Source organism: Phanerochaete carnosa (genome assembly GCF_000300595.1).
Source record: "Phanerochaete carnosa HHB-10118-sp unplaced genomic scaffold PHACAscaffold_3, whole genome shotgun sequence".
Classification (NCBI taxonomy): domain Eukaryota; kingdom Fungi; phylum Basidiomycota; class Agaricomycetes; order Polyporales; family Phanerochaetaceae; genus Phanerochaete; species Phanerochaete carnosa.
Window position 1 is genome coordinate 3,204,262 of NW_006767630.1, and position 16,568 is coordinate 3,220,829.

The following is a 16,568-nucleotide window of genomic DNA, read 5'->3' on the forward strand; positions in this document are numbered from 1 at the left end:
TCGACTTCCACACTGTCACGACGACTTTCTGACGATGACATCACCAAATGACCATCAACACCAAGTACAACTAGTCTCTACTCTTCGACAACTCTCATGGCCTCGCTGATCTCTCGACGACTCCGGACGACTCACCGCCGACAATGACTCGACAAACTCTAGACGACATGGAAGCCTACTAGCTATCTGCCGATCGACGACGTTCACGAAACCCGGACTGAGTGGGGCAATCGTCAAGTGCCTGCGTGTTGCAGAGCACTCTCGATCGTTCTCTCGGTCGGTTGGGCGGAGTGTCCGGTTAGCCTCCTTCGGCGGTCTGGTCTTCTTCCCCCTCCTCTGGCGACCGCTCCATCGATCGTCTGTCGGCTGTTTCTCGCCTCGGTTTCCTCCATCATCTGCGTCGTCGTGGGTCATGAGCGTAGTATCTTGTTTGCTTGGTCTTGGTCTGCCATTGTGGTCTGTGTCCGTCTGTCGGCGTTGCCTGCATCGTCTTGTGGACGATCATGGGAAGTCATTGATCGTTGCTGGTGCACTGCGGTATAACCTGACTGGTACGCAGACATGCCTTTTCGTCGTGTGCGTGGTCGCTGACAGATGTTGTTCTGATGGGGCACAATCGAACAGCCTGCGGACATCGTAGTTACTCAGTCGATGCGAGGGACGTTATCGGCTGTTCTGATCCTGTGGCTGCTCCGCGACATCTGGTGTCTCCATGTTCCCTTTGGCGACGTGCTTAACTCTTGTCCTTTGTAGCTCTTTGGACTGCAGCTTGACTACGACGACCTCAGGATCTCATCCATTTGTCTTGATTTAAGGACAACTAATGTATACTATTTATCTCTCTCCATGCCGTGTTATAAGTCCTCCACGCCCACACCGGGCTTGTTGGCGGTGAGCGTCAGAGCCGGCGTCAGGATGACCGTCGCCTTTCAGGGGTGTCCCGACAAGCCGTTTAGTCCACATCCAGTGTAACAGTCAATGCACTCACTCTCTTCTAGCAGTCTCGCGTGCGCATGCAGAACGTGCTCAAACAAATCTTGATCTCAGGCGACGCGCGCTCAATATATATTGCCTACCTGCATACAGGAGAAAGTGTTCAATGCGTCAATGTGTATATGCCCCACATAGCTAGGTGTACCAGGAACGGACAGGCATTCAAGCGAGAGACTCCCAGACATTGAGCTGCGATCAAGGATAGCGTATAAGTGAGTTACTGCGTGACGGGATGGGCGCAGCCGGCAGATGTCTGTGGGGTTGCGAATTTGTCCAGTTGCCAGAAATACTGCTACAGTGTACACGTCCATTCCTGCACTTCCCAGCCTTCGTGCCGCTGCTTTACATGCCCCTTTGCAAATTTGTATGAATTGCGCCTGCATCATGCTGCTGTTAACGAGCTCGTTGCCTTCTCGTCAGCCCTTCGTCCAAGCTGTTCTCCACGGGTGCTCAGTGGCAATCAGCCCCCAAGTCTCATGCCAGACGCCCGACGGTGATCGGTGAACAGTGGGTACTGAGAGGACGACGACATGAAAGCTGTTACGGAGAACTCCCATTCAATGAGCGCAGTGATCGAAATGACACTGGTCCTCATCAACAATCATCATATTTTGAGAGTAGAAGTTGCCTGGTGAGAATGGGAAGCCTGAAACGTCGAGTGTGAGATCGTAGAGGGTAGGGCGAGGGACAGCCAATACCACAGCCGGACGTGATAGAGCGGCTTCGACGGACCACCAAAGCCGTGCGGCAACTCACTTGCTGCAGCTCTGCGCTGGCGTATGCCACGCAGTAGTGGAGGCCATTTCTGTTAGTGTCAGGCGTCCTTCCACCGCCATTACATCTGAACAAGGCACCAATCTTAGGAAGGCTGTGAACGGAGAGCTCCGAAAGGATATTAATCACTTGTCATGGAAGGACATCGTACCTGTCATCGGTCGCGTCGTCCCGAGACGCGCTCGATGATGACGTGCAGAGTATATCGCATCGTGGCGGCTTCGCCGATGATGTTTCATAGTGAGCTTGTACGGAACCACCGGCGGCACCTTCCTCGGGATGGAAACAGGGTACACCCACCGGGGGGATTTGTCAGACAATCAAGGTGGAGGAAGCTGGCAAGGTTGAGGCCACAGGAGTTCCGTTCATCTCAGCTCATAAGATTGGCTCCAGTCCTAGGGCGCTGGCAGGTGATTTTGACAAGCATGACCCAACTCAAGGTATTGACTGGAGCATCGATGCGTAAATAATAGAGCTTGAAGAGCTAGCTTTGACACTCTGAGCTGCCCAAGTTGTAAACGTTGTAAGCGGGGCTGGTTCGGAGGGGGAGAAACGAGCATTTGCTCACCTGGGACGCCGGGTAGACTTATAACAGTAAAACGCGGTCCTTCAAAACGCTGCGCAGTTTTATGTCCTATTTCAGCCGGCTCGCGAGACAAGAGAACAATGGCTCGAATACAACTGCCTCGAGGTTCGCTGCGTACGAATGTGTCCGCTCAGCTGTGCACAGGCCTAGGCAGAGCTGTATATCGTACAAATCGTACGAGAATACATCAGCCATTGAGAGCCGTATCGTTTTTATACCATCTTTTATGATACTGACTAGTTGAACTATAGTTTTCTCAACGTTTTTGCGCAGAGCAAATTGAGGAGATGAGGCCGACCGTCCGAAAATGTCCCAATCGGGTTGTTTCGGTATGTTGACGTCCCCATCACTGCCATCAATTGCTGCCCTCTTGGACGCTTGAGGCATTCGACGACTCGCATCTCCTCCGAGACCAACCTTTTCCCTCCTCGCCGTCCTTTCCTTCATCTTCCTAATTTCCTACAACCGTACGAGGCGAAGATACCATGTCTAGGGTAAGCTCTTCCCGCTCTAAACATCCCCTTGGACGCGGTTTCACAGCGTGAGACACAGGCTCAATTCTTGAGAGAGTACAAGCTCGTGGTCGTCGGTGGTGGTGGTCAGTATCGGATGCAGGGATCGTGCCGGGGACTTATGCTGATAAATGGGTACTGACAGGTGTCGGCAAATCGTGTCTCACCATTCAGTTCATTCAGAGTCACTTCGTCGAGGAATACGACCCGACCATTGAAGGTACGTAGCGCCGTCTTGTTCCAGCTTGGCATGTGCCGAGTACACTTCCCAAATATGCGCAGGAACATGGAACAGGGCTAATGACCGCTACCGTCCTTTGCAGACTCATACCGCAAGCAGTGCGTCATCGACGACGAGGTTGCGCTGCTTGATGTCTTGGATACGGCCGGTCAAGAAGAATACGGGTGAGTAATCAACGTCGACTACATTGCCCGTGTATTACTGGACATGCTAACAATCATTAATCTATATCACAGTGCGATGCGAGAGCAATACATGCGGACCGGCGAAGGCTTCTTGCTCGTATACTCGATCACGTCGCGAAACTCGTTCGAAGAAATCAGCACATTCTACCACCAGATCTTGCGCGTGAAAGATCAGGATACGTTCCCGGTCATCATTGTTGCAAACAAGTGCGATCTGGAGTACGAACGGCAGGTGGGAATGAACGGTATGTCTTGATGTACACAGGTTTCATAGGTCAGTGCTGAAGCGCTCACAGAGGGCCGTGATCTTGCCAAACATTTTGGGTGCAAGTTCATCGAGACGTCGGCGAAGCAGCGTATCAACGTCGATGAGGCATTCACGAACCTCGTCCGCGAGATTAGAAAGTACAACAAGGTAAAGTTCGCCCCGCTCTGGCCCGTGCAGTTTCCGTATGTCTAACGACTTCGGCAGGAACAACAAACCGGTCGTCCAGGTCAACAGAGCGGTCTCCCGGGCGCACCAGGGTCCTTCAATAACCCGAACGCAACCGACGATGGCGCTGGTGGCTGCTGTGGTGGCTGCGTCGTGGCTTAAGCGGCTGAACGCCAACCGATCCGAACGCTGTCGCGATCGTTGTCGCATGCCTTCTCTCTTCCGGCCCCCTCATCCATCATGATCTATTTCTTGCTCGTTTGCTTTCTTGTCTCTTATGGTTTTTCTCTCCCCTAGTATTTTATTCGCTGGCTCTGGTCTCCCTGTCGACTCTCTTGTGGTCGTGTCATTCGTTGCCTTCCCAGGATCGGATAATCTGGAATAGAAACCAAAGGTTATGTCGCACTCTAGGCTGCATGTTCGTTACCTCCCTAGCGACCTTTCCTTGGTAGTCGATGGTCATCGGTAACTCCAATGCATAATGCGCGTTGCGCGTCCTTGCATCATCGAATGACGCTTTTCTTCGCAAGTGGAAACTTTTTCCATGTGGAATTTCGTTGAAAAATCGTGCATACACGCCGGGAGAAGGTAATGGAGCACCATGGAATTCACCCTTGATTGGCGAGTGCTCGTTACACTGGCTGTCGCTGCCACTGAGTACCGTCTGTCGGTTCAATTTCTGCGTCATAGGTCAGCCTCACATCCTAAACAGAGGAGGCTCCACTCACTAGGTTCTGTCGTGACGTCTTCCTCATTGACAGCTCTGATTGAGTCTACCCCTAGTGCGTACAAACCTTCCACTCCATTGTTTCCGCCAAGAAGCGAAATACCCACTGTCCGGAGACGTTCGCGGTACATGGTTATCTGCTCTGGCTGAATTTCGCCCGTATTAGTCAAAACGAAGTTTTCGAAGGGTATCTGAAGGCTTTCAATATCATATGCATGCACTGCAAATGAGTCCATAACTCACAAAAATGTCTTCCCAGCCTCCGTCGTCGCGGCTGAAGAACAGACGGTGTTGCCATAGGTCACTTGTGACGGGTCCGTCCGTTTGGATGTTAACATAGTACGAGTTTCGAGTGCGAGGATGCCCTGCTGCACAAACACGCAGTGCCAGAAACTTGTGGTTGGAGACGTCGTCTGTCATCTCTCCGAACAGGGTCGACCTTGGCTTTCCGCGAAACGTCAACGTGCAGAATGGTTAGCATAACGGACAGCTACGTACCATGTTCCTGAAGCCCGCATAGCCACCTCGCACTTTGCCCTCAAACCCTGGTTTTGCAGACAACCTCATCTCGCCCCAGAACTTGGCGTGGGGTCTCGGGGGCTGCAGCGCTTTCACTCCCGCATTTGGCTGGGCACTCGACTCATCAAGCTCAAGATGGACTGATGACCTCCCGCCCATATCCGCGTCGCACCCAGTCGCGAAGTGCTTGAGGTCCTCGTGTGAGTTGAGAGTGAAGAGCGTCACCGGCGCACGCAATGGCTCGTCCGCGCCGGTCATGCGCAACACTGTAGAGTCCGCTAATACTCAGCAGGATAATGCGTACTGTGGGTTGTGCATGCTCACTGCGCGACGCGCTGTCACGCATCAACTTGCTCGTCCGGTGTAGGTACTGTGGTAGTCTTGACATCGCGGTCGGTAATCAGAGCTTGAGCCTCGGGAGGGCCGGGAACGACAACCTCCCGCAGTGACGTCGGGACGGCGCCAAAGCGTGCCGATCACTGCGCGGCGCGAATCTGCGCGTCAAGACAGCTGCAGGTCGCCGATGACCTCCATCCTCACGACCCAACCAATTCATTGTCTTCACACTCATTGACTGTTTGCCCGTTGTTGAAATTCAATTTGCTATGTACAGATAATTTATGATGCAAACAAACTTCCCTCCAAGCAAAAGGCTCGTTTTATTCCGCAACCGCGGGCTTCCGCCACAACTCCGTCGCCCCATGCCCACAGCCACCAAGACACAAGGACCATCGTACAACGCGCAATTTGATCAAACTGGGGATATAAATCTGGTTTACAGTTGATACTCTTGCGCGATACGACACGCTTGTCTTCCTGGATTATACTGAAGATGGTGAGCTTGAGTGCTTCCAAAATACGTTATACTCTGATTGCTGTATCGTGTAGTGCTCGACGAGGACGGGCAAGCTACGCTGCAACGGTACACTAACAAAGGTGATAATTATGATCCAATACATACCGCTTCAGACCGCCTAAAGAAACTCGACCTTCGTCAAGACGGAATTGAGCGAGTTTTCGATGCCTTTGCCCGTACCCGGCTTACAGTCATGTCATGACGAAGGCGCCCACCTTGACTACCACCTTGAAATATGGAACGCTGTACGCTACCTGTATAAATCCAGGCACGCTGCTTTGTTGGCTCATGTACCGCAAGATCGTTGATGTTATCGGGCCATCGTATCCCACTGCACAAGCACGCTACCGACGCAGTGGCACGTGTCCGACGAAATGTCAGTGAGCTGTAAATAGAAGATTTTATCCTGGCTTACAAGGGCTTACATGACTTTCAGGTACAACTTCAGACCCGCGTGCTGTTGGAGCGGTGGTCATCCTCTCGGCCATTATGCTGGTAGACGCTGCCAGTGCGGCGTCTGCGAGCGGGAATAGCTTCTCACCTCCGCCGGCTCAGACCCAGGACCTCGAGATTGTAACTAAGAAAATCCGCATCCCACTAGTAAGGATCTGCTTACACCTGATTTTCTCTCTCGTCGTTGCTGATTGTGTGATGAAGCCTGTTATTAGGGTAATAGTCTATCAAGCCGAATTTTCTAAGTCAGGCTCGCGAATATTCGAGACAGCCTCTACCGCACGCATGTTGTGAGCAGAATTGCGTGAGTAATTCAATTCGGGACAATGAAGGCAGCGCTCTTGCGGAGCTTCGCGGGCGCAAATAATGGCACGGCGATATCCGTCTCGAGTTCTCAGGCCTCAGGCGGCGCCGGGTGGGACATCCTCCGCTAGCTCTGGGGCTCCATCCACTGGCCCTGCACCGCAGAGCACCACTTCCGCTGGAATCTTGAAGTGCGTATGACGTGCTGTGGTTCATCATGGCATCGGGCTGACTACACACCCATGCAGCCGATTTGCCATCTCGTCGTCGTGATGGTATTCTCCCGGTGATCGTGGTTCACATGCTCTAAGCGATTGTGTGCTGGGAACGAGCATCGGGTCTCGGATAATGGCTATTCAAATATTTATTTTGTAGGGACATCAGTGAGTGCCTATTTTTGAAGCCGCCGTGACTTGTATTGAAAGAGCTGTGCGGCGGCCTTTGCTAGCGCCATTGCGTGTTCCCCTGTCGAAGCAAACTCGTGGCTATCTAGTTGTTTGGCGTAACTAGGCGTAGTGAGCTCATCTGAAGATCATGCAGGTGCATACCTAGGTTTGATGGCGGCTCTGTGCAACCCTCTGAGACGTAAATTCGCTTATTTTCTCGTGTCCATGAGTACCGCGGTACCAATAACGCGTCTAATTCCATCAATCTTTTCAAATCGCGTAGTTTGCGGGGCTTCCCTGAGGCTTCTGAAAGGGTCCCTTGTGGGCGGAACGTTCGTTGGCGCGAGACCTGCGGATGATACGACTTGGAGACGCAGGTAAGCATGCGGTACCCAAGGATCGTGCTCGTGACGGATTTTCCATGTGCGTTGCTTTTTAGTCGTACTTAGCGCAAAGCACTGCTGACTCTCAGTCAGCAAGCCGCTGCCCAAGGCCTCCCGTTCTTCACATTTCAACCTTCAGATTTTCAGAGGTTAGTCGTCCTTCACACTACGTCCAAAGCACTGGAGCGAGAAGCATACGCATGACGTCCTCCGCCGATGGGGATCCCTTGTCTTACACCGGGCGCGGATGTATTGACTCCTGAGGCGCCCGGTAGACGTTTAGCCCTGAGGCCTGCCGGGCGATCGCAGACCTCCAGCGATGATGTGACCCTCCCTCGAGGCCTCGACCCTAAGATTTGAATGGAAATTAGGCGCAGCGAGAGTGTCTCATAAAAGACGCAGCCCTGCCGGACGCGTCTCGCTTTTTTGCCCCTCCTGCTGCCCAAACGCTGCTGCCTTAGAACCTACAATGGCAGGTCGTAAATTCAACGACGAGGTCGAAGCCAAAGAGTGGCTTCTCGCGGACGAGGACGGGAATGTTGTCAACGAGAAGGGTGAGATGACTGAGGCGGGTGAGAAGAGGGAGCACAGGCAACAGCAATCTCAGCGGGTCACGCCGTTACCAAAGCTACAGATCGCGGTGCTGCTGTGGTTCCAGTTGGGGGAACCGATGACCTCGCAGTGCATCTACCCTTTCATTAACGAGGTTCGTCTCTTCATTTGCACCTTGGTTGTTGATCTTCGTTTGACATGAGCTTAGCTTGTGAGCGAGCTCAACATCACCGGTGGCGATCGGAAAAAGGTGGGCTACTATGCGGGACTCATCGTAAGTCACTTATTCCTCCCGTTTCTCCGCACGCTTGCATGAGTACTTATCCTGCCCTGCGTAGGAATCACTGTTCTTTGCATCGGAAGCCCTATTCGTGTTGCACTGGAGCAGAGTTTCCGACCACATCGGCCGGAAGCCTGTGTTGCTCATTGGCATGGCCGGCCTTTGCGTCTCGATGATATGCTTCGGGCTGTCAAAGACATTCATTGGACTCGTGTTGAGGTAAAGCTTCAGATACTCCGTGAAGTGCATTGCTCATGCTCATCCCCGTGTAGTCGATGCCTTGTAGGCGCCCTGAACGGTAACCTAGGGGTCATCAAGAGCATGATGGCTGGTTCGTTTTCTGGCTCTTCTGATTTGGTGCACTTGTTGATTCTACCACCAGAACTTACCGACCACACAAATATGGCGCAGGCCTTTGCTTTACTACCGGTTATGTGGTCTCTGGGAAGTACAGTTGGGTGAGCAGACCGTGTCGCTTATGCTTCGTACTCATTCTTACCCGGGGTAGCCCACTGATCGGAGGCGTCCTGTCTAAGCCTCACGACCGATGGCCCGAAATCTTTTCGAACCCTTTCTGGGTGAAATACGCGTACTTTCTACCCTGCGCTGTCGTTGCTGCTTTCGCGGCGCTCACATTCCTCCTTACTGCAACGCTCTTGAAAGAGGTGGGCAGTGTTGTTCAACAGGGTCATCCGCATTTAAGCACTGACGTATCATCAGACTGTCAAGAAGCCTCGCAGCCACGAGGGTGCCGATCCCGAAAGGTTCGAGCCTAACTCACATGATGCGCCGCTTCCGCTCCGCGCGCTGTTAGTGCGCCCGGTGCTGCTCTCCGTCGCGAACTATGCCTCGCTCGCGCTCGTTGACATCATGTACCGCGCGATACAGCCTTTGTTCTTCTCGACTCCAGTCGAGCTTGGTGGACTCGGCCTATCGCCGGCGCACATTGGAATCATGCTCGCGACGCTGGGCATGATTAGCGGTGTGTTCCAGGGGTTCCTTTTCGCGAAGCTCGTCCACCGGTTTGGCCAGCGGTTTCTATTCCTGCTCGGCATGTTCATGTTCGGTATCGTATACCTGATGTTCCCCGTCATCAACTATGTCGCGGTGAGGGGCGGCCTGTCACCGCTTGTCTGGTTCCTGGTCGTGTTACAGCTTGGTCTGTCGATAGCGTGCGACATGACATATGGTGAGCACCCTCTGGCTTATTCCAGCTTGTCCATCTAACGTATGGCAGGTTGCATCTTCATGTATGTCAACACTGCTGCACCGAATCGGCATTCACTTGGCGCCACAAATGGCCTGGCACAACTGGCAGCATCAGCAGTTCGAGCTTTCGGCCCGGCTGTGTCGACATCGCTCTTTGCTGCGTCATTACAAAATCACTGGCTTGGTGGCTACGCTGTCTACGCCATCCTTGTATCACTTTCTGCACTCGGTCTTCTAGCGGGGAGGCAGTTACCGGTCGAGCTGTGGAACCGTTGAAGTTGCTGTGGCTTATTTCTGACTTGAGATGCGCGGTATACGAGATGTGGACACCTTTACTTGATACTTCTCAGAAATGAGCTGTAATTGTTAGATATACTACAATGTACACTATGCTTAGACTGCCTTTTCGCGCTGCTCGATCTCCTTAAACTGTCGTATAGAGTCTACAATACACTCCCTGAGCGTGTGGTATGTGAACCCCAATTTCTCGCTCGCCGTCCAGCCGTCGGCCCTGGGCCACTCCGGGACCGGCGCCCCAGGCGTGCCCTCTACAACCGCTTGCTTCGCCCAATCGAACTCCTCGCGCATAATGTCGGCAATGAGCTGGTTGGTGAAGCCTTCGGGCGACGCAAGTGTGAAGCGCATGTTGCTCACTTCGGGGCGGAGAAGCGCTTCGACGTGCGCGACCGCGACGTCTCGTACGTCGGCCCATATCACCGTACGGATAGGCGGGTAGGGGTAGGCGCCGCACGCGATGCGCCAGAGGTCCGTGACGCTGTGGTTGAGCTCGGCGGTGCGCGCGACCGGGTGGACGACGGGTCCGAAGACGAGCGGTGGGCAGATCGTGACGAGGTCGAACTGCGGCTTCTCCTCACGCACGCAGTGCCAGGCGCGGAGCTCCGCCTCCTTCTTTCCCACGCGGTATGCGGAAATGGCCGGGCCGGTGAGGCCTTCCTCGTAGGTGATTGGGTTCCAGTCTGCAGCGGTGAAGGTGAGGCCCGCGGGCGGGTTCGCGAGGAGCGAGGCATTGATGAGTGCAGCAAACGACGACGTGTAGATCAGCCTCTGCACGCGTGGCTCGCTCTTTGCGGCGAGCAGAACAGCTTCCGTGCCCCTGATTGCAGGCAGAATAAGGTCTTTTTCGCGGTCCAAGTCCTCAGACAAGGTAACAGGCTATTGCGGGTCGTCAGCACTGACGAAGCTGGAAGAAAGGAGGCACTTACGCTCGCGGTGTGAATGATAGCATCGACGCCTTTGACAGCGTCGTCGAAGCCGCCTGGCTCGGTCAGGTCCTTCACGAGGACAAAGTCCAGGCGCTCCGCGTACTGAGGACGTGCGCGGAGCATCTCGTCCACCTTGTGCTGCGAGCGAGCTGTTCCTCGCACACGGAGGCCACGTCGGAGAAGTATGTCCACTATGTGTGCACCTATGTACCCGGTTGCACCAGTGACTAGGACGTGTTCGCTGTACGAAATCAGTAAAGCACACAGACAATATCTGATCAGGGTTTGCATCTGCATCCACTCACATCTTCGCCATAGCTTCTTCTAGTGCTAGCGAGGGTACGAGCTAACTTCAAGTTTGCCACAAGTCGCCAGGTGCCTCGTTCTTATATATCGCAGAACCGGACTTCGCCTTGCCGCTTCGCCGGACGAGCACGCAAGCTGCACTGGGTGGTAAGCGCATTTTCTTTCGTCGCAAAATCAGTCAAAAATGGCCTCAGATTTCTTCGGGTTTCACCTGAGAGAAATCGAAGACAAGACACCAATTTTACTGTGTTTTAGATCTCTTTGGTTGCACCAGTTTCTCCCCAATTTGCGCCGGCGTGGAATCGGGGAAAAACTGGGCCTTATTTAGCCGCTTTTGTCTAGGTTTTATCCAGAAAAAATGTGCTTACTGTACCACCTTTGGGCACGCAAAGAGGCTGACTGAGAAAAAGACGCTGCCTGGCGACGCGTCCTAACGGCAGCTCATCGACCTCACCCTCCGTTACTTCCTGCTACTTCACGCAACAAATTGAAATTCAGCCTTGCGCAGGCCACCTAGTACGACAGGCTTTCGTCAGCATCTAACTTCCTGCAGAGTCGGACAGTAGTCGCGTGAAGCGCCAAGTTTCTGGGTACTTCTGGTCTGAAAGGATTTTTTCGAGCAGGAAAGGCTTTCTGGCGCACTTCAGACACGCATCGTGCCTGCCCCAATACTTGTCACTGCTGCCGTTCCCAAACAGCACTTTACGAAAGTGGCGCCACCAGGCGCATCATTTCTTTTGCAAGATGAGTGGGGGTACCGGAAGCTCTCCAATATGCGCAGGACCTGTGACAGTACGGACCAAGTGATTATTGCTAACTTGCCTGTTACTCGTGTACAACAGGCATCATTGATGTACATACATGTGACTAAAATGTATCGCAAATGAGATGATGTCAGAGGGCGACAAGCCGAGAACCCAACCAATTGTGTAAGTGCAACGTACGAAATGCGCGTTCAAGTATGACGCGGCGCGAAGCGGCAGCATTATCATATGTAACGAATGTGCGACATGAAAATAAGGCAGTGTGGGAAGATGAAGCCGTATGTGAGTGAAAGACGAAGAACAAGACCAGCCACTGGTGAGACCAGCCAAGCAGGAAGAGTGGAATTCCAGCCCCCGAAGGAGGCGCAAATATGAAGTAAAGCTCCGGCCAAGCGGAGGGAATGAGATGTTATTGCATCTCACTATGCACTGTACCCGCATCGTGCATCGTGGACGGAGTGCTGGGGGTAAAGCCTCGGGCCTTGACCTGCGACAGCGTTTGAGACTGACAGGGCACTTGGCTCCTTGGAGGACACCGTGCCCAACGAAAGGGCATTGCATACCCGTGGCCCCGACAGCGACGTGTGGACAACTTCGCGCCCTTTTCCCGATCTGCACCTCGTGTCACGCGAAAGAGAGGACGACCGCTGCGACATCGTTTCATTGGCTTCGCTTGGCGTTCTCCTGCCCTCCAATCTCTCCGTGTCTCGCGATGCCGTAGACTCGTCGGACCCGTCAGGCGCGGATTTGAGACTCACAGAGCTGCGAGAACGCTTTCGTGGGTTTGGGAGACGCGAAGCCTGCGAGAAAATGGGGCCACTGATGGTGTTGCTCCACCGTTTCTTCGCGAGTGTGGGCGGCACAGGTGGATCCCGAGGCTGGAGCCTTGGATGTGTGGGAGAGTGACCGCGAGCCTCTGGTCGTGAGAGCGGTAGCGAGGGTGGGAGCGTGGGTAGGAACACAGCAGGAAAGGACGGCAGGAAGGGAGAGGTGATGATACTGAGCGAGGTAGAAGGGACGTCTGACTCCGCGCTTAAACCCGAGGGCGGGAAGGGGTACTCGAAGCGGGGTGAGACGTCGAATGGCGTACCAACAATCGACGATGGTGAGTGCAAAGACAAGTCTGACAGGTCCAGACGAGGCTTGAGCGAGATTGACTTGGATGACGATCTTAGCAAGCGATTCAACCTGTAGGATGGTGAGTCCGACCCGCTCCAAAGGGAATCAAATGTGATGCGCACCTCGGTTACTGCGCCCAAGCCGTCGCCAACGATCACCGGGACAAGAACGCTATCGTCGAGGTCTGGATCGGGAGTAGGACTACCTAGAGCATCTCCCGCGATTGAGACGACCGCGGGGTGTTGGAAGAGCTCATCATCACTGTCCAGCGAAATGAAGGTCGGTGGAACAGTCGGCATCAAAAGACCGGTGGTGGACGTGGTTAGAGATACGCTTCGCGTCGACCTGGACAGCGCGGAAGTGGTGGTTGTCGACGATGTCGAGAGACTGGACGACAAGGAGTAGCAGCGGGGCGCGAGAGCTAGCTGAAATACTCTGGCTCAGGCTTGACGTCGAAATACCCTCCAAAGTGGAGCTCGATATACATATCACGTCCAGAACGTTCCTGCGAAAGAGTATGCGGGGTCCTGCAGGCACGTACCCGTGAGTTGCCGGCGGCACATTGATGGACCCATTGGCACCACCTACCGCAGCCGTCCGAGAGTCGGTCACTCCGCCCAGGTTGGCCTCCAACCGCCATCTCCGGCGCACAGTCTCGACCACGGCGTACTAGCACAGTGGCGAAATGTCTGCAAAACATCCTCAGGAAAAATTATTTATCTCGTCAGTCAGCCTCGTGTGCACCATGCCAGGTGACCGGCTTTATGCGGTCCTTCGCTGTCTCCTCCCTTGCGCGTCGTGGACCGTGTACGCGACACGGCCCGGAGAGTGCGTTTTCCAGGGCTCAAAAGCTAACGGCGGCCAAGCTGTGTCCTCTGTCTCTCCGTTCTGCCTTCTTTCCCCATGACTGCGCTCTCCTCCATCAAGGTTGCCCTGGGACGCACTGCGTTCATCACTGGCGGTGGCCAGGGTATTGGCCGCGCTATTGCCCTCCGTCTCGCCCGTGACGGCCACGATATCTCCATCGCGGACATTCCGGCGGCGCAGGCGCGAGTCGACGAAGTCGTCAAGGAGATCCAGTCATACGGACGCAAGGCTATCTTTGTCACGGCCGGTGTGTGCTAGCGTCCCGTTCTCGCAGCCACTATCGCTTAACCGCGCGATAGACGTACGAGAGCCAAAACAAATTTATGCGGCTGTCGAAGAGACTGTGGAAAAGCTTGGCCCTAATCTTTTTGTCAGCGTCGCCAACGCCGGTGTCACTCAAGTCAAACCACTCCTTGAGTGCACGCCCGAGTACGTTCACGTGGTGTTCATTTAAGCTTTATCTGCATTCAATGGCGCGATCGTAGGTTCATGGAGAACGAGATCCGTATCAACCTTCTCGGCTTCATGAATACACACATTGCTGCTGCACGGCAAATGGTGAAGCAAAAAGGTGGCGGGCGCATTCTTGGCGCAGGGTCAATCGCCTCGTATCGCACAGCAGGTGTGAAGATCATCTTCATTCATTGCCCTTGGTCCGAATTTGAGCTCGAGAAGCTACCATGTTCTCACATGCCGGTCGTGGGTCGTGGAGTGATGGAATCCCACGGATTGTATCCTGAACAGTGCCGTTTTTTCAGATTGCAGGATTCCGTCTTGGTGGAATCATCATGCGTGTCTACATGCAAATTTGTCGTGTTCCTTGCAAACGGCATGTTTGCGTTGCGCTGATGATATGTCTTATCTGGAGACGCACAGCATCGGCGTCTCAATAATGTTACGGCCCTGTATGACAGCTTCTATCAGTATTCGTGTCTCTCTACTTTCTTCATCCACGATGCTTGTCCCTTCCCGACGCTGACACACCTTCTCCCGGTCCCTAGAGAATCTCGGTCCCTACGGCGCGACCAAGTTCGCCGTTCGTGCTTTCACCGAGGCCGCTGCGAGGGAGTGGGCGCAGTACGGCATTCGCGTGAACGGTAGGTCCCTGTGCCGTCTTCAACTACTACGTCCGCTGAGAACCTTGCCTGTCCTTTTTTCCTTTCTTCCTGCAACCTTCTCTGACGACCCTCTCTTCTGCACCGTTCCGTCTTACTCGACGCTTAACTTCCGTCCGCCCTCACCGCCATTGCACCCGTAGCATACGGCCCCGGTATCGTCGACACGCCAATGTGGGATCACATCGACCGCGAGCTCGCGCGCATCGAAGGCATTGACATCGGTGCGGCCAAAGAAATTCGCGTCAAGCGCGATATCAAGCTAGGTCGTATCCAGCAGCCAGAGGACGTCGCCAAACTTGTATCGTTCCTCGTCTCAGACGAAGGCGAGTACATTACGGGCCAAACAATCAAGACGTGTGGCGGGGCATCGCTCTAGAATTGCGCCGCCTTCACATAGGAATTGTTCCGTGACCAGAAATCAGCGGCGTTAAGACGCATTGTACATCTGATGCTTAGATATGGTATAGACTTTCCTCTGGGTTCATGGGAAGGGCATGCGACTATTCTTGTTTACACCTCGGAATGAATGGATGTTTTATCAGGTCGCGCATCACTCCGAGAGGGACTGCATCGTCTGTTCAGGGTCGCCAGCTTATGATCGAGGGAGTTGCGGCAGGACGGATCGACCGCGGAAATGCCCGTTCACTCCTCCGCTCATCCGCCAATCATGTCAGCCAGCATGTCGAATAGGCTCACATCGGGAGTGGGCCCGCGGGTTGACTACCGCTCGGGTCGCAAAGTTGGTGCGAAGCTATCAGATTGAAGCATTCGTAGGATTTAATGCGCGGACATATCTCGTTGAGCGCGTGAACTGTACCGGACCTATCGACAAAAACGAACGCCACGGGTCGTTGTAGCGTCTCTCTCTTCATGGTAGGCATCCTGCGCATTACGGCCTATTACCGGCAGAGGGAAGAAGGTACCGTGTGGTACTAAGAAGCGATGCGCCGAGCAGGTGACTTGTCGGTATCGCGCTAAAGCACCCACGGCACAGCGAGTGAATTATTATAATACGGTAATCCCTAAATTAAGACAGATGGAGGGGATCTTGTTGCCCCGGTCAAGCCGAAATCTAATGAGCCACAAGTAACAAGAGTCGAGCACGTCGCCAAAGGGAGAACGGAAACACCAGACGTCGCGGAGCAGCCACAGGATCAGAACAGCCGATAACGTCCCTCGCATCGACTGAGTAACTACGAGGCCCGCAGGCTGTTCGATTGTGCCCTATCAGAACAACATCCGTCAGCGACCCCGCACACGACAAAAAGGCATGTCTGCGTACCAGTCAGGTTATACCGCAGTGCACCAGCAACGACCAATGACTTCCCATGATCGTCCACAAGACGATGCAGGCAACGCCGACAGACGGACACAGACCACAATGGCAGACCAAGACCAAGCAAACAAGATACTACGCTCATGACCCACGACGACGCAGATGATGGAGGAAACCGAGGCGAGAAACAGCCGACAGACGATCGATGGAGCGGTCGCCAGAGGAGGGGGAAGAAGACCAGACCGCCGAAGGAGGCTAACCGGACACTCCGCCCAACCGACCGAGAGAACGATCGAGAGTGCTCTGCAACACGCAGGCACTTGACGATTGCCCCACTCAGTCCGGGTTTCGTGAACGTCGTCGATCGGCAGATAGCTAGTAGGCTTCCATGTCGTCTAGAGTTTGTCGAGTCATTGTCGGCGGTGAGTCGTCCGGAGTCGTCGAGAGACCAGCGAAGCCATGAGAGTTGTCGAAGAGCAGTGACTAGTTGCACTTGGTGTTGA

General features: G+C 54.1%; 8 protein-coding genes across 8 annotated transcripts; 5 read left to right on the forward strand and 3 right to left on the reverse strand.

Annotated features, from left to right (window-relative positions):
* Positions 1-50: 50 nt before the first annotated feature.
* On the reverse strand, positions 51-836 carry PHACADRAFT_252794 (uncharacterized protein). Its single transcript, XM_007393709.1, has one exon. It carries the CDS (start codon positions 633-635, stop codon positions 411-413), a length of 225 nt encoding a protein of 74 aa, XP_007393771.1. The 5' UTR covers positions 636-836; the 3' UTR covers positions 51-410.
* A 1,930-nt stretch (positions 837-2,766) lies between these two features.
* Positions 2,767-4,240, forward strand: PHACADRAFT_252796 (uncharacterized protein). Its single transcript, XM_007393710.1, has 7 exons — positions 2,767-2,847; positions 2,906-2,951; positions 3,011-3,085; positions 3,189-3,270; positions 3,343-3,536; positions 3,588-3,706; positions 3,764-4,240. Exons 1-7 carry the CDS (start codon positions 2,839-2,841, stop codon positions 3,884-3,886), a joined length of 648 nt encoding a protein of 215 aa, XP_007393772.1. The 5' UTR covers positions 2,767-2,838; the 3' UTR covers positions 3,887-4,240.
* An 18-nt stretch (positions 4,241-4,258) lies between these two features.
* Positions 4,259-5,361, reverse strand: PHACADRAFT_252799 (uncharacterized protein; the record flags this gene model as incomplete). The annotated part of the gene is made up of 5 exons (XM_007393711.1): positions 4,259-4,403; positions 4,453-4,642; positions 4,695-4,895; positions 4,950-5,236; positions 5,295-5,361. The coding sequence occupies 5 exons, from the start codon at positions 5,356-5,358 to the stop codon at positions 4,357-4,359; spliced, it is 789 nt and encodes a 262-aa protein (XP_007393773.1). The 3' UTR covers positions 4,259-4,356.
* A 137-nt stretch (positions 5,362-5,498) lies between these two features.
* On the forward strand, positions 5,499-5,815 carry PHACADRAFT_252800 (uncharacterized protein). The gene has a single exon (XM_007393712.1). It carries the CDS (start codon positions 5,594-5,596, stop codon positions 5,753-5,755), a length of 162 nt encoding a protein of 53 aa, XP_007393774.1. The 5' UTR covers positions 5,499-5,593; the 3' UTR covers positions 5,756-5,815.
* Positions 5,816-7,910: 2,095 nt separating this feature from the next.
* PHACADRAFT_89967 (uncharacterized protein) lies at positions 7,911-9,668 on the forward strand (the record flags this gene model as incomplete). Its single annotated transcript, XM_007393713.1, is given in 8 exon segments — positions 7,911-8,057; positions 8,112-8,177; positions 8,242-8,402; positions 8,456-8,514; positions 8,566-8,641; positions 8,692-8,931; positions 8,948-9,372; positions 9,421-9,668. 8 exon segments carry the CDS (start codon positions 7,911-7,913, stop codon positions 9,666-9,668), a joined length of 1,422 nt encoding a protein of 473 aa, XP_007393775.1.
* A 117-nt stretch (positions 9,669-9,785) lies between these two features.
* Positions 9,786-10,906, reverse strand: PHACADRAFT_89984 (uncharacterized protein; the record flags this gene model as incomplete). The annotated part of the gene is made up of 2 exons (XM_007393714.1): positions 9,786-10,565; positions 10,616-10,906. The coding sequence occupies 2 exons, from the start codon at positions 10,904-10,906 to the stop codon at positions 9,786-9,788; spliced, it is 1,071 nt and encodes a 356-aa protein (XP_007393776.1).
* Positions 10,907-11,283: 377 nt separating this feature from the next.
* Positions 11,284-13,330, forward strand: PHACADRAFT_171743 (uncharacterized protein). Its single transcript, XM_007393715.1, has one exon. The coding sequence runs from the start codon at positions 12,092-12,094 to the stop codon at positions 12,404-12,406; it is 315 nt and encodes a 104-aa protein (XP_007393777.1). The 5' UTR covers positions 11,284-12,091; the 3' UTR covers positions 12,407-13,330.
* Positions 13,331-13,630: 300 nt separating this feature from the next.
* PHACADRAFT_252808 (uncharacterized protein) lies at positions 13,631-15,334 on the forward strand. The gene is made up of 5 exons (XM_007393716.1): positions 13,631-13,918; positions 13,971-14,100; positions 14,157-14,293; positions 14,673-14,768; positions 14,930-15,334. The coding sequence occupies exons 1-5, from the start codon at positions 13,708-13,710 to the stop codon at positions 15,163-15,165; spliced, it is 810 nt and encodes a 269-aa protein (XP_007393778.1). The 5' UTR covers positions 13,631-13,707; the 3' UTR covers positions 15,166-15,334.
* Positions 15,335-16,568: the final 1,234 nt, after the last annotated feature.